Source organism: Embiotoca jacksoni, unplaced genomic scaffold (genome assembly GCF_022577435.1).
Source record: "Embiotoca jacksoni isolate LCO1_2020_lvr unplaced genomic scaffold, fEmbJac1.0.p SCAF_9, whole genome shotgun sequence".
Taxonomy (NCBI): Eukaryota; Metazoa; Chordata; class Actinopteri; family Embiotocidae; genus Embiotoca; species Embiotoca jacksoni.
Window position 1 is genome coordinate 18,486,245 of NW_027185447.1, and position 16,108 is coordinate 18,502,352.

Here is a 16,108-nt window from a genome sequence, read left to right on the forward strand (position 1 = left end):
TGTTACTCACGATGAAGGTGAATGATGGCTGGAAAAGAACTTGTTTTTCTTCTTTTTAAAAATCTGTAAAACAGTATATGACAGAACACCAACACACAATACTAAATCTGAGCCAGTTTCACTCCCATTTATATAACATACTGTACATTAAAAAAAAAAAATTAGGTTCTTGTATCATTTTTTTTATACGTCTGTGCAAAGATCCCCAATTCCCTCGAACAACCACCACCGACAAAGTGCATAACTGGAAGAACACTGTACGCTATACAAATCTTCAAGACTCACATACTGGAGGTCACTAAAGCACAGGACAGAGGGAGTCATTATATGACAACATCCAATGGAATTAGCTTAACAGAATACATTACACCTTATAAACATCATAACACACCGAGTTCAAAAACAGAACAACAGTAAAATGTACAACTTGCAACGAACAACCACAGTACGCATGCAAAATATGCATTTATATCGTCATATTATCTTCATACAATACAAGAGTAATCAAATGACCATATCATGACCATATATATTATATTCACAATCAATATATTACATTTCTGTTTCAAGATACTTAAAAGAGACCATACCTGTGTTTTTGCACGTTGTAGCCCATTAATGTTGCATATACTTTACATCACAGTCAGCCTTTGTCCAAAACAACACCAAGTTTGAGTGAAATATGTGATCGATCCCGATGTGCAGTCTTTGTTTTTTGTTTTTTTTCTCCACAGTAACATTATAGTTGCGTGGTAATACAGCTGTGTTTTGAAAACTAGAAATGTACGATATAATTTAGAACGTGGTCATCAGTAGTGTAAAATATATTTAATATGGTTTTACTGGGCTGACACTTACAAAAACCACCAATATAGTACTGTAATGACAGAGTGACATCATCACCTGCCCAATGAATGGAAGTGACACCCGAACACGTGTCAAACTAAAAGTCCACCATAAAGTCCAGACAGGCCGGTGCTGGACGGCGTCGGTCCCGTCCTCTAGCCAAGGCCTTGGTCCTGGCTTTCTGTGTGCCTGCGGCTGGTGCGCTTGCGCTGCTGCTGCTGCTGCTGCTGCTGCTGTTTGGAATCGAGCTGTTCCCGGTAGGACTGGCAGTACTGGTTGATCAGTCTGATCTCCGGTGGGAATGGTGTAACGAGGGACGACTGCGCGTAAGGCCCCACATGGCGAGTTTTTGGCTCTTCGTCCTCATCTTCAGCGGTGAGAGCTAAAACGATGTCTCGATCGAGGATGCGCAACGCCACGCGGGCCACTGTGTGCTTAAAGTTGTTTTCGGTGGCGAGGCAGTGGTAGAGCCCCGCGTCTGATTGGTTGAGAGACTTCAGGAGGATGCCGTGGTTGGTCTTCAGAACTCCTCCCACACGATTGAGCTGCAGAAAACAAAAATAACAAAGTCAGCAGGAAAAGAACAAACATGTGTCCAAATTATAAATAACAGCGAAAGCAATACATTGTCATTTGGGAATACTCTTATTTGTTTTCCCGCCGAGAGTTAGATGAGAAGAGAGAAATCTCTCGTGTCTATCTGGGAAGGAAGAAGCTACATGTTGAAACAACACGGCTCTGTATAAAAGGCAACAAAATCCACCAAGTAATACATCAAATTTACATGGTAAAGATGCAAATCTGGTTTGTTTAAACTGCACAGGATCTGTGAATAAAAGCAAGTTGCTGTTTACAGGGTTACGAGCTTGACTATTTCTTGGCAGGAAGCAGGGACTTTCTGGAGTCTCTGGTGGTTGCCCGTAACCTCACAGTGAGGAAAAGCCTCATGTTTACTGGACAGACATGATAGTGGTATTGATCAACTTTCATCTAACTCCCAGCAAGAAATAAAATATGCTCAGTTTCCAAAATGTCATGATTCTTTTGACATTTTGAAAAATCTGTTTGCTCTTCCTCACCAATTTCCTCTTTCCTTCCCTCTGGAAGAGCCACTTGACTGTGGCCTGGGGAGAGCGAGGTTGACACTCTAGGAAGGTACTGCTGCCCTCGACTCCAAACTGCACTGTCTCTCTCAGACGTTTCTCCACTGCACATGCAGACAGAAAAGAAATGGTGAAACCGTCTCAAAACAAACACAAATTCAAAGTGTGCGTGACCTTTAAAACACAAAAAAAAATGCCACACCTTTGGCATTAAAGCCTCTGCACTGCCTCAGTGGATCACCGTGTTTAACATCCTGTCTTCTGCTCCTCCTGAGACCCAATACAGAATAAAAATGTAAGTAGAATTGACACGTCCTCACTTTATAGTTTAGAAACAGTGCAGAGTGAAGACATGAGACGTCTCTGACCTTTTGGTCGACGGAGTGAAAGCAGAGCAGCTCTCTCCATCCCAAGCACAGTAGGGGTCTCGGGCCAGACAGCAGTCAGAGCAGGCCCGGCCGTACACACCGCAGCGGTGCAGCGACACCTGGGTCAGCCCCGCGTCCGATGACACGTACAGCTGTTGCTGCGGTGACACAAGCAAAACAAACTCAGTGAAGTTGTGAACATTCAGTATAATGCAGTGAAATGTAAATGACCCAGTTCGATTTCTTACTCTTTTAGATGATATCTTCATTGTTTTGACTGGCGCTCTGGTCTATAAATTAACAATAACAACGTTTTTTATAATTGAGCAGATTTTTGACATGATTGTATAATGGTCTTTTTTAGGACATCGTATTTAGACATACCCGAAACACCTCCACTTCCTCTAGTGTCAGTTCCTCCATGCTGGTTGGGTCCTTAGGCAAAACTATAACTTTTTGCACAGTGCCTCGATCTGGAAGTGACATGAATTATGTTCACGACCTACATTTTCTTCAAAAATATATCCTTCAACCAGGCTTGTGCCACCAGCCCTGCAGCCGTCTCACCTGTCCCCAGGAAGAGCACCTCATAGCGCCCATCCACAGCATCCACCTGATCCACCACCAGGGCTGTGAAACGGTAGTCGACGCCTGTTCTCACCACCAGGGGGCGGCGGTGGATAGGATAAACTGGATGAAACATGAGGGGATGGGCTCGGATGAAATTCACAGCCTCATCTGAGAAGTTCTTGGAGGAGCGAATACCAGGAGTGAAGGTTCCTCCCGGACACTGGGTGGGAAGAAAAACAGAGGTGAAGTTTGTTTGTTTGTATTCGCTCAAATTATTTAGATGTCTGCAGTTTATTCGATTGCATCACTTTGGAGATAACATGACTGAAACCTACTGTCCCAGGCCGTGGGTAGGGGATCTTGCCAGTGTACTCTGTCCACTGGTAATTATGGCCATGTTTGTGGGCAAACGGTCCATTGAAGACGTTGCGAATATCAGCCATTGAGTACACACAGACGGCTGATCCCTTGAACACGGAGCTTCAGCACAAACACACAATTAAGGTATGAGGCAGAGGTGGGACACAGCCCGCGCCCAACCCATCAAATTATGAATTGACCACAAAAATTTAAGAAGAAAGAGAAAAGAATGAAAGAGGTTGGGTGAGTTGTGATTTTATCAGCCAAGCCTCCGAAGATGCCTCACCCTGCTGTGGTGAAGAGAGCGTACACCATTGGGTTTCGTTCATCCTGCGTCCGCTGAATAAACACATCCCCTGAAAGAAGAACGGTATGCAAATCAAGAACGCTATATTCAAAAGCAGGCGCAATTAAAATGTAGCCAGTTTGAACAAAGTGCTGATTTTATCGTGACTTTACGTAGTTCATCAAATCGTGTCTCCACCCCATCTTCTCCTATCACCGAACAGATAAGACGAGCCTTCAGGAACGTCGTCCAGCGGTTCACCAGGGACTTCTGGCCTCCTTCATCATTCTGACAGGAAAGAAATTAGGTCATGATTCAATATGTGCAACGCGTTTCATATCGCAAGGTAGGCCGCATATATTTTCCCAACATGCAGTAATAGTGTGGTGTTTGGCTCACCAGACACACTCTTCCCACCCGGGCTAAAACAGTGGGGCTTGCCCCGCCACTGGAGTCCAGACTCTTTTCCCGGAAAAAGAAGTAAAGTTTGTCGTCGTTCTTTTCTGCACTGTCAGGGATCTGCTGGATCTGAATAAACACAGGCTCTAGAGGATAAAACCAGATCAGCAGAAGAGAGGATTGAGGCAAGTGGTTGTCAAATAAAATGAGGGGAACCGAAACCTGCAATCATGGACATTTACCTCCTCACACCCACTTTACTCACCATTGAGCCACCTGGAGTCATACTGCTCCGTCCTGATTGCTGTTCTCCCTCCCATGGTCCTAAACAGAGCCGCATCTGTACTCATGAAGTCGATGTGTACCCCGGCATAGAGGTTATTATCTGCAGAGGTGGGAGAGAAAGAAAACAGGCGAAAGTTTGTAACCGTAGCTTAAGAATGAGTTTGTGTTTTAGTTTTTTATGCCTATAAATAAATCATTTCTTACTGATCAGAACAGCAACGTTCTCCTGTTTGGGATCATAGGAACATTTTCCCTTCCCGGAATCCACATACCCGGGGACCAGCCTAAACAAGTAGTCCTGCAGAGGCATTAAAATAGAGCGCTGAGACGTCACGAGGGAACATGGGGAAATCATAAACAAATCAGTGTCCCAGTTTGTAGTCGTGAAATATTTAGCAGGACAAAGCTTTCCAGGCCTGCTGCGGGAGGAGCTCTGCTGTTAAATCCCACCCGGGGAACTGTAAATGTCTTGTTCACCTCTGCCCTCCAGCCTCTGTTGATGAACGTGCAGATGGGCTGGTACGCCCCCGTACCACAGGTGTAGAGGTGGGTGCGGTTCCACGGTTCTATCATCCGCACAAAGTTGGCACATTCCCCCTGGAAAAAGAGGAGAAAGGAATTCAAACATCGTGGTCCCATCTTGAAAGCAGATGCCTCTGATTTTTTTGAAAGAATACATGATCCCACCTGTCGTCCCTTTCCTGTCATCTGACATTCTCCCTTTCTCTTAACAGATGCGGGCCAGTGGATCTGTTTTTCAGAAAGCACAAGCACCCCAAAAATGGTGAATTATTCAGGATCATTGCACTCAGAGACTTATTACCACATACCACATAGCAGACTGGATTTAAAAAGCAAGCTGCTGGAATTTGAAACGTACAATGAGCGGCTCCTTGTTGACGTTGTGCATGTCCAGAGCCACCAGGTACTCCCGGCTGCCCAGGTACAGACGGCCCTGATCCTGATCCATCAGCAGGATACGGTAGTCGCTGGTGTTGAAGGAGAAACTGAAGGGTCGAGCTGCTCTCGTGTCCATGAGTTCTGTGTGGAGAGTTTTGTTAAATAACCATGAATTCCCATTATTCCCTTTATGGCTTTAACATGTTTCATTACTGACTTGGATGAACTTGTGGTTCCTGAAAGACCACACTTCTCACTTCTCCTCTGGAAAATGTGTGTCACTGATTAAATATAACTCAACTTGGAGCATCTTAAGAAACATATTTGCTTTTAAGATCTCAATAATTAATGTGTCCTGGCTGTCTGATTGAGCTTAAGGCACTGCATGCCCTTTGGAGTTAGCCGAAAAAGCAGGTCCCCTAGGAAACACGGTCAGTGGAACTCGCAGCTAATTCTTGAGATCAGGTTTGTGTTCAGCAGAGCGTAACCTGTTAAGACATGCTGCAGTGGAAAATGTTTCTGCTTTTTTGTCCTCCTGAAAGCTTTGATTGAACAATTTTCATCCCCCCGCGAGACAAATGGACTCCGCGTGGCGCTCCTAATGTTTGTTTCCATTCTTCTGTCCAGCAACTCATGGCCTCAGTTTGGGCACATAAAAAGCAACACACACGCACGCACACGCACACGCACACACACACACACACACACACACACACACACACACACCTGTGGTCAAATATTGACCACCATATGTGCACACACTGGGACATGGCGAAGGCATGTTAAAGACAGCGGGCTTATATAATGACAAATGTTCGCAGAGACCCTCAGAAGTGGGCTTACAGGGACTCAAGACGAAGAACAATCTTTATTTACATCAAAGTGTCCGCCATCTTCCTCCTGAGGCCAGTGTTAACAGGATGCAGTCAAGGTGCCACTAAAATAAGCCGTGCAATTGGATCTCCGGACGACACAGGATGGAGTCTTAGAGGTGGGACGAGGTCTGGTTCTAGTTCCCGATAGGTAAACACAGGATAACAAGCCTCTGGCCGAGGTCCACTGGACCATAGTGGATTCAGTGAACGAGCTAAATGTAGAAACACCACACCCCTATACATGTCTCCATTCTCCAAAAATAGCAAACAATGTCCTGCCATCATCCGGTAAACATTCAGCAAACACTTATCCACTGACAACATTCTGACATTGATAGGGAAACACTGGGAAGGACGTATGATTCGAGGATGAAGCTACAGCTGGGCCACTATTAGCTCTCATGTTACAACTTGACAACATATTGTCACTGAGGCACTAATGACTACTGCCATTTAGTCCCAGACCTATCTCTAGTATGAGCAAACTGCTGACATCAGTGTGAGGGCATGAGATTCTAAAACGTGGCTTCAGTTACGTAGCACATTTTGCTTTCTAGCAATGCTGACTAATTCTATCAAACGAGCCTCCATCGGTCCCTCTGAAGTTTGGACGACTGACACAACTTCTCAGCAGTGGAGGAAACAATAAAAGATCTCTATCCCCTGCGGGCCTCCTGGAGCCCGGAGTGTCACTCAGCCCGGCTCATTCGTTCAGAAGAGTCACATGTCCTCCGGCCGCCCTGAAACCTCCTCCACAGGCGCCTCGGGGAACAAAGAGACTCGCTGTCACAAACAATGAACAATAAATCCTTGGAGTGGCAGAAAACAGTTGGAGAGTAAATCCAACTTTTCTCCTTTTTGTTCGGTAGTAGGGGGGGGGCGGGGGGGAAGGGTGACGGAGGTCTGTGAGTGCCGCTGCTTCATCTGCAGGACCCCTCCAACCAATCTCAGATTCAACACCTCTCAGCTGCGCCTGTGTATGAATTTGTTACAGAGAGCTCCGTGCAGATGTGAATTCCTTCATCTAACAGGAACGTGATCAAGTTCAAGACCAAACTTGTGTAATGGGTCAGACTATTACTTTGTTCACACTGCTGCCAAAAAAAACCCCAAAAAAACACTGGTACATATAAGCTGTTTACTGAAAGGGGATTAGTGTCAAAGGTCATATAAAAATGCACAGCAATTACTCTCTCAAGCCTCAAACGGCTCTGCGTCCGTGTACCGCAGCCCTTCAACAGCATGTAGACAGCTGTTTTCAGTCGTACAAGAATCATCTGAATTCAAAACAGACTCCGACTGGGAGTTGTTATCAACCGCGGAGCTCGTGATTAGCTCACTTCTAATCTGCCTCAGGTGACTTTTCTTGACTTTTAACAATAACGTAAATATTTCTCACTGAATGGCGACACTTTAACAGGACGGCGCGCCGAACGTGTTGACGCTGCCTCGACATGACCCGCAGCCAGAACGCCCTCGACTCAGCTCCGCATGAAAGCTCTCCAGAATCTAATTCACACCTCTAATTCTCACTTACATGTACTTCAGGTGTGACATGTGCGTGCGAGTTTGAGTTTGAGTGTGACCGTCCACGAGTGGAGGTGACCACATGACAGCGAGGCAGAAATAACTGTAATCATCCGGCATTGTTTTGATCAAAGGTGTCATCCACATATTTGTAACACAAATCTCTGCCATTACAGTTAATGAGGCCTGAGCAGACGACAGCAGGGAAAATCCCAAATGCATTCAAAGAAAGGCTTTAAAAGCTCAATCCGCCCCATCTTGAATTCACCTCTGTGGCTCAAAAATTACCAGACTTAAAATATAATTTTGCTCCTGTGATCAAATTTCAGGTGTTTCCTTCTTGTGTCATAATGTCAGACATCAAAAACAAGGAAGAGCTGCCAGGTCAGACCTCAGTGCGTGTGGGTTTTTGGGTGTGGAGAGCAACTTTGTCGAAGGGCACCGGCAGTCACCAACTACACGTAATATCCACCTTTTGTTTTCAGTGTTACACTGTTTGACATGTGGCAGGAAATATGTTCTTTACATATGTATGAAAAGGAAACAAAACTACCGGTGTGTGTGTGTGTGTGTGTGTGTGTGTGTGTGTGTGTGTGTGCGTGACTCCGCGTGTGCCCGAGTGACTTAGTAGGAAAGAAACCAAACAAGTAGGATAAACTATTATGATAGTCCTTGCTGTCAGAGGAGTTTTGGTTGATTTGTATGAACTCACCTTTGAAGGAGAGGCGAACCCGCGGAGCAGACTGCTGCAGGGCCGAGCCTCTGTAAACACATAAGGCCAACAGGAGGAGTTGGGCTCCAGATGCTGTCATGGTAACAGTCATGCAGGTAGCCCACAGAGATCTAAATCTGGACGAAAGAAGAAAGAGGAATGAACTATTATTATAGAGTGCCCCATGAGAAATATGAGACAGAAAAAGAAGGAAGGACAGACAAGATACACACAGACTCTCTCTCTTTCTCTGATCTCTGTGATCAGAAGTTTGGCCTGCAGCCTTCTAAGGCAAGACGTATAGTTTGGCAGGAGAGAACAACGTCCAAATCTTCACACCTGCGCTGGAAAATATGACAGTCCTATTATTTATTTAGGTGTAAATGTAGTGAGGTATGTGTTAGGACTTTATAATGGTACTTTGCAAGCACAGTCACATGGAAAAAGTCTGAAAAAGGGAGATTCATGTCTTCTGGTCTTCATCTCGTACCTTTAACTTAACATATTACATTTTCTTGTGCATATATTTCGCCCACATTTTTCATCGAAAACTGTACACAAGAAGATGGTGAAGATGCCAATCACTGATTCCCTCTGGCTCTCCTTCTCTTTCAACAAAGCACGTCCACGTACTTTTAGAAGTTGACGAGTGAAGTACATGACAGTTCAAAGAAACAGGTAGTCCTCGCTGAAACAATTTCTGACAGTTTAGGGGTGTTGAAACGTAGCCTAACTGTTAGACCTTAACTCAAGCATTCATTATGCATCTGCACTTTGCTGGAGAGGATCCCATATAAATTATGAATACTAAAAGCTCCATAACATCCATTAAATTGTCTCCCTGAAGGTGTGCTTTGCTCGGGCTATAAGCTATCCCGTGGGCTTTTCTTTTTCTCATGACATCCATGTAGCCGAGGCCCCCAGTGCACATGGTACAAGCCTGGAAAATGAGGGCTTTTAGGCAGAGTTATTCATGGTGAGAAAGGAGTGAGATTTCACAAAATGTTGACTGTTTTTCACAATAATCCATCAATCTCTGCGGGACACGTAATATAAAAAAGATGTTCCCCTCGATAAACCTGAACATTGTGATGAAACTGAAGTGACTGGCATGGTGAACATGAAGAAATGTAAAACAGAAGCTACTGGGAACACCTCACAGCCTTCCTGGCATAATCACGCTGTTGCCATATCTGCTCACCAGGGGATCCAGATTTCTATCCCCCTCTATCAAACACCGTACACTAGATTTACTGCTAATAATACACGTGCACCATGAGATATACATGTCATCGAGATGAGGTGGAGACAATTTTTATTTGTCATGAAGCTGAAAAAGAATCACCTATTAAATCAGCACAGTGACACAGTGACTTCATCAATAAAACAAAGACATTATCATTCAGTGAATCATTATAAATCAAATATAAATGAAATGAGCGTATGATCATGAACATTACAGACACAATTTAAGTCCATATTTGAATATATGAATAAATATTAAATACAAGACTAGAAGGATATTTTATGTCATAATCTATTTAAAGGGTAATTATTCCTTTTTAAAAACCTTAAATCAGCAAATATTAGGCTACTAAAGCATTATATTGTGCCTGAGGGGCTGCAAGTAAGTGATGGCCTAATTTCGTGGTATTTTATACGGCAGTTCTTTTGGTTTTCTGGGCTGGGTGGAAACGCCAGGACAGATTAAAGTTCTGATGTAATAATATACAGTTTCCCCTCTAAAAAAAAAATAATAATTACAGGATTTCTATAACCTAGTTCTTTTTTCAGCGGAAGAGTGCGCACTTACCTGTGAACTCAACATCCAGAAATAGGAACCGTACATATGTGTGCACTTCAGTCATCTACTATTCACATTTCGCTACAGAGTAACCAGACGTGAGTTAAAAGTTAAACCAGAGAGAAGTTGAATGTCCTACCTTTGATTTCTGGCGTCCCTCTCGGTCGTCGCTGTGCCTCTCGGATCCAAAAAAAAACTTGCGGGATGTTAACGCTGCATTCCCCGCGTTTTGCGCCTCGGAGCCGGACTGGAAAAATCTCTCTCAGCAGCTCTGCGCAGGCATAAAACAATCCGATAGGTTTGCAAATTCCTCTTGAGAAGAAAAACCGACGCCTAATCAGTCGCTATTAACCGAAGGCTTTCTTCCATACAACATTTTTGAAAAGAAAAACAGCACAGCTGGTCCCTGAACGCTTGTTCCACTCTTTCCAAAAAAAAAAAAAAAAAAAAAAAAAGTTTACGCCTGGATGGCAGCAACCATCTCCGAGATGTGATCAAGATGTTGGTCCATTGATCCGTCAAAGGGGAGTTCGAGGGTGACTGAGGGAGAATCAAGTGACCAGGTGCAGGTGTTGGGAGAGAGTCTACCCTGCTGTCCTCTCCCTTCTGTTCTGCCCCCACCCAGCCTCCCCTCTCCTGTTGGCCCACAGCAGCATTGGACCAAACCTCTTGGTACACCATATGGGTATGATTAACCCTGTCACTGCCGGTGAGTTTGACATACTGCTCCACTCAGCTGTTAACTGTTAATCTGTATCAGTCCAATATTCTCTTATGGCAAAGCTTAAAGGGGGGGGCAATATTTGCGATTTTAATTCCCTCTTGTAATACCACGTTGTGCCCTGTGAGGCGACGGTGAGTCACTGTAGCGTCTCAAGAGTTTTTGGCTAGTTCAAATTTAGTGTATTTTTACCCTGCTGTTGGTCAGTGTTGTTGTTGTTGTTGTTGTGTTTTTTTTTTTTTTTATATATAACTGATTATTGTAAAGTATGGACCCAGTAGCGGATCAAAGAAAATGTCTGCAGCAAAACCATATATCTGCTCCATTAGAATTTTTTTCTGATATGATTTGTGTTGTCATTAACTCCAGATCTGTCCTCCAAAACGAGGTCAGAGTGCTACCAGCTAATCTAACTTGTCTGAACGGCACATCAACAAACATTTAACATCTTGTGGTATTCATGACCTCTGACCCTGGCGAAATGGCTTCTTTTTTTTTTTTCCATTGATAATAATTTAATATATTGTAATTTTAGTCAAATAGACTTTTTCTTCATGATTTAATAGGCTACTACGTCTGAGGAAAATCTTCCTTTTTCCAAAAAAAAAATGTTTTCCTCTTTTATTATGCCTTTGCATTTTCTGAATGACGTCACTCGCTACTTGAACACCAAACATAACGTGCACACGACTTCCAATGTCGTACCTACGAGCTCACCAACTCGAAGGCAGGACGACACTGTCACTAATGGACTGATGCAACGTAGCCACCGTTGGCATTAATTGCTGTTTACTCACGAGTGTATAAGAAATGTCGCAAGTTCAGCATCAAATGTCATCCCTTTACTTGCCAAATGCTGTCTCCTGTTGTGAAAAGTGACCCTGATATTAAACTCTTTCATGTGGGACTGAGGGCTGACTGGACGCTGCAGTGACTCGGTGGTGCCTCTTGAGGTGCAGGGTGGTTTCACGAGAGAGGCGCGTGCCAGGGCTAACTTTAGCGTATTTCTGTGCAGCACAATACATGAATGTAAAACTGTTATTTCTTCACATTCTGTGGATCATTTTATTTTTAATTTTTTTTAATTTTTTATGTTTTAAACTTAAAAGTCTCACACATTGCACATTTATTTAAGCACACTTATTCTGTTAAATTGTAATGGGCACGTCGCCATGTGTTTCTCACAGGCCCCAGGAGGGCCCACAGACTATTCTTATACATAATACAGGGGATTAAATTTACTATTGGATATCGAGGAGCCGGGTCTACAATGTCACCGTTACTCCTCAGCTCCGCATAAGGGCCAGGTCAGCCAAAAAAGATTCCAGGGATTCCTCTCTGGCTGGCTCCAGCGCTCATGACAACGGTGACAAAGCAAGCAGAAGTGGGGGGTGACTGGATGTAAAGGACATCCATCCTGTTAACAGAGCCTTGAGCTTGAAATTAAAACAGCTTTTAGGGCATCTCTCATCATTACTGGCTTTGTGAAGAGCTCTGACGCAGTATGGTGCACTAAAGACACAAAAGCAGACGGTGAATGTATTCTGAGCCAACGGCCCTGCAAGACAGTAAAATAAAATAAACACACAAGGCAATGTGGCGTGCCAGTGTGTGAAAGGTCACATAGGAGAGCAGTTCCTGGCGAACCTCGGAGAAGCTTTTAGGTTTATCTTTAATGCATATTCTCAGGCTCATCGTCACACTAACAGAGTTCGTGAGCAGTGACCTTATCTCTAGCTGAGTATCAGCCAGATGTGATCTACAGGCGTAGTGTGTCAAAATGTGTCCGGGAGGGAGTCTTTGTTTCCCGCCCCACAGGAGGCGTCCCTCTGTTTCCAGCTGAGGAAATGAGTCATGAGTGTGTGCCGAGTTCAGGTTTCCGTGTGCTCTCAACTTTGTCCATGGTCACCAGAACACTGACCAGCTCCCACCACTTCGTAAACAACCATTAACGTCATCTGTATCTGTCACTGCACCATCCTGCCGCCTTATCTGGCCGGCATACACGCACTGCTGCCTCAACTTGCTGAAGAGATAGCAACAGCTCTTCCCTCACCTCTGGAATGGGTATTTCTTGCTCTGTGTACGTGAGTACAAGGAAAGGAGTAGAAGCAGAATAGACCTGCTGTCGCCAACATGATGGATGGATTTCGTATCGTGGAGACAGACAGCATGGATTGAAAAACAACCCTGGCTGTTTCTCGGGTTCACAAAAAGCTCTGTCAAGAGGGTCTTCCTGCCTAATGGGTAGGTAATGTGAAATGTGAGGTAGACGTTTATCCCTGTAGGCCAACCGAAAGATCCGGATGAATCTTGGGGCCTCAGACACATCAATCATGACAATTCTTGGGGCAGAGTACTGTCCCCTTGAGGAAAAACAACCCATTATTTGACCCACTGACGGTCTTTCCTGCAAGGATACTGATGAATTGAAGAGTGTTTGAACACGCCCGCAACTCAGAGGCGTGTCCAGGGGCATCACCAGTGCATGATGGGCCACAATGACCCTGGGCGGAAATTATAGGGTAGGGGAAATAAAGGTACAATAGTCACCAGGATTATTCGCTCTATATTTAACCACAACATTTCTCCTACAGCTTTACAAGTCCTTTAATTATTATCTTACTGGTCATAAAAAAATGTAAACATCAAAATGCAAGATAAGGGAACAGGTGCTGTGTGACATCTATGAACTTCACACACCAATGATTATCAAAGGAGGGCAACTTTGGAAAACATCTTTGACATGAAGGGCGCATACGTGGCGCACATTCCAGCCACAGCCTGCTCACCTCGTGCTGAATTGGAAGTGAGGTGAGTGCAGGCTTTTACAAAGAACACCGCGCAGGCATATTGTAGCTGCAGCTTCCCCGAGACAGAGCAGCGTCTGCATTCGTCCAACGTGCCACGTGTCCACCGGGCCAGCCAGCCACCATCTGCCTCAAAGACAAGACTGGCACTCTCCCTCGCTATAAAATGCAGCTGGGAGAATCAACAGCTGTTGAAGAGGAGCTCTTTCCAAATAACAAGGGGGTGTGTGTTAGGGAGGGAGGGAGGGAGGGAGGGTTACTGTACATGAAAAGAGGAGAGTGAGGATGTGAGGCGGATAAGCGAAAGTACAGTCCTTGCGCCATAAAAGGTAAATCTGTCAGCACTCGTGAAAATTCTCTGGTAATAGTGTCCTGGTTTCAATAACAGTCCAAAATATAATTTGTATCTTTGCCTTCAGCTCCATCTTGACATCCAAAGTGTGCTCAGAAAATCAGTGGGGGAAAAAAAAAAATCAGCCATGCTGAAAACAGTGAGAATGGGTGCATGTGTGTCTCTCTTTGGCAGACAAAATTTGTATGCCAGCGTACATGTATACAGTGTGTGAATGCACACAAGGATGCACCGGCACACATGCACTCGCTCTGCTGCCTGAATTAAAAGTGAATTGATTTCTCTTATCTTTGTCCACACCCATGCTCTCTGCTCCCTGTGCACACATCCTTGAGACACCAGACTCCTTCAGGTGAATTTCAATGTCAAAGACACGAAGGTAACACAGCCGCTGCAATCTGTTCATTCTGTCAAGTAGTTTTGTGTGTGTGTGTGTGTGTGTGTGTGTGTGTGTCTGTGTGTGACTGTGTGTAGGTGTGTAGGTGTGCGCGTGCGCTTGTGTGCGTGTGTCTACAGTATGTGCAGTGTGATTGGTGGGGGTTAGGCCTATTCATCTGTCTGGTGTGATCATGGCTGTCTGTAACTGGGCCTAGGCGTGAGTATGCACTCTGTGATCTCCCAGATAAGAGTCATCCATCTGCTGTGTGTATCTGTCAGGGCCCAGGCAGCTCCGCTTATCACTGCACTCATCCATTTCCCTCAATCATACTCACTCTATTTTCCTTTCTCCCTTTTTCATCCTTCACTGTTTTCCCTCCTGCACAGGTCGAATGCTGCGCTTTATCTTGATTAGCTGACGAGCAGAGAATCACGCATATCTGCGCCACGGCGTTCAACACAAAACCTGCAAATATGCGCGGCTTCTGCCAATACGCGGGCACGCATGAAAGGTGCATGGAAGAACGCAAGCTTTCACAAACAAGACTGCAAGCATGTACACATGTGGAGATACACACACAAACGCACACTTGAGGTAGTTGGTATTCAGGGCCCTACCCCACCCTCTCAGATTATCCACTATACATGAGCCTGGGAGAGCATCACGAGCCCTTTGCTGTTCTCTTTACAGGAGAAAATACTCTTCCTAACATCAATCACACGGATGAAAAATTAGCTGCTGTGCTGTCTTTTCATTTTTCCACGTCTACTGTAAATCGGTCAGAGATTCCAAATTCCCACTGAAAACGAGAGAGCACGAAGCAGCATGACAGGATGATTTGTGTACAGTAGCAACACGAGCTCATCCCGGGGGAGTGGAGTTTACACGAGAGAATCCATTTAGGATTTTGCCACCCTACACATAACAAAGGCTTTACGGACAACCCTCAGACCACAGAGCCGACCCAGGATGCTTTTGCTGTCCCAGCAATCTGTACTTAGTTTGTCACAATCAATATTGTAGGAACCAGCGCTATTATTAATTCATAATTCCAACAACATGTTGTGCTCTGAGGTGGGCTGAATAAAGCTACTTCAAAGAGGAGACAAACACTCTGTTTCACGTGGGAGCACTTCATGGGGCATAATGTGTTTCGTCATCAGTATTAATAGTATATGCCCATCCTAGACTGCATACCCTGGGTGCTGCTGGGCCTGCAACAGGACAGGTTTTTGCTCGTGGAATATTTATAGCTGTGCATTAAAAGTGGAATCAAGGGTTTAAGTGTACCATTGCAACAGTGCTGCCGTTCCTTTGTCTGGGCCTGTCCAAAAATGTCCTCCCCGGGGCTATTTGCAGTGCTACATTTGAAATGTCAGTGATATCACACGCTGCCGTCATATCAAAGAGGGGATACATTAAAGAACAGCTGTATTTCAGGGGCTTTTGTTTGATTCCTCTCTTCGGGAGGAATGTGTTGCAGCCAAACATGTCAGAGATGGCTGTATAATAAGTCCCACTTATAATGCTGTACAGGGAGTACCTGATGTGTTTAGATCAAATTTAACTAGTTCTCATTTATGCACATCTGAAAGCTTAAACAATGTCATTAAAGTACAAATATGACAGTGTATTTACTCATAACTAAAACTTGCAGCTAGTTTAACACCAGATATATGCTAATAGGCTGAACTCTGCTGCCATCTTGTGGCTGTTTCGTGTATAGATTCCACTTCAGTGAGCTCACTGCACAGAAAACATTGTTTTTTTATTTTCTGTGAGGCTGAGACACATACAGGTAAAGGTGTAAT

General features: G+C 44.5%; 1 protein-coding gene across 1 annotated transcript; it reads right to left on the reverse strand.

The window, feature by feature from the left end:
- Positions 1-111: 111 nt before the first annotated feature.
- Positions 112-10,662, reverse strand: LOC138192943 (semaphorin-3F-like). The gene is made up of 18 exons (XM_069140649.1): positions 10,175-10,662; positions 8,232-8,368; positions 5,098-5,258; positions 4,905-4,967; positions 4,695-4,814; positions 4,422-4,515; positions 4,198-4,317; positions 3,933-4,078; positions 3,707-3,821; positions 3,534-3,603; positions 3,223-3,367; positions 2,885-3,107; positions 2,702-2,790; positions 2,566-2,607; positions 2,318-2,475; positions 2,152-2,219; positions 1,926-2,053; positions 112-1,391 (listed from the first exon to the last, which is right to left on the reverse strand). The coding sequence occupies exons 2-18, from the start codon at positions 8,341-8,343 to the stop codon at positions 1,002-1,004; spliced, it is 2,244 nt and encodes a 747-aa protein (XP_068996750.1). The 5' UTR covers positions 8,344-8,368; positions 10,175-10,662; the 3' UTR covers positions 112-1,001.
- Positions 10,663-16,108: the final 5,446 nt, after the last annotated feature.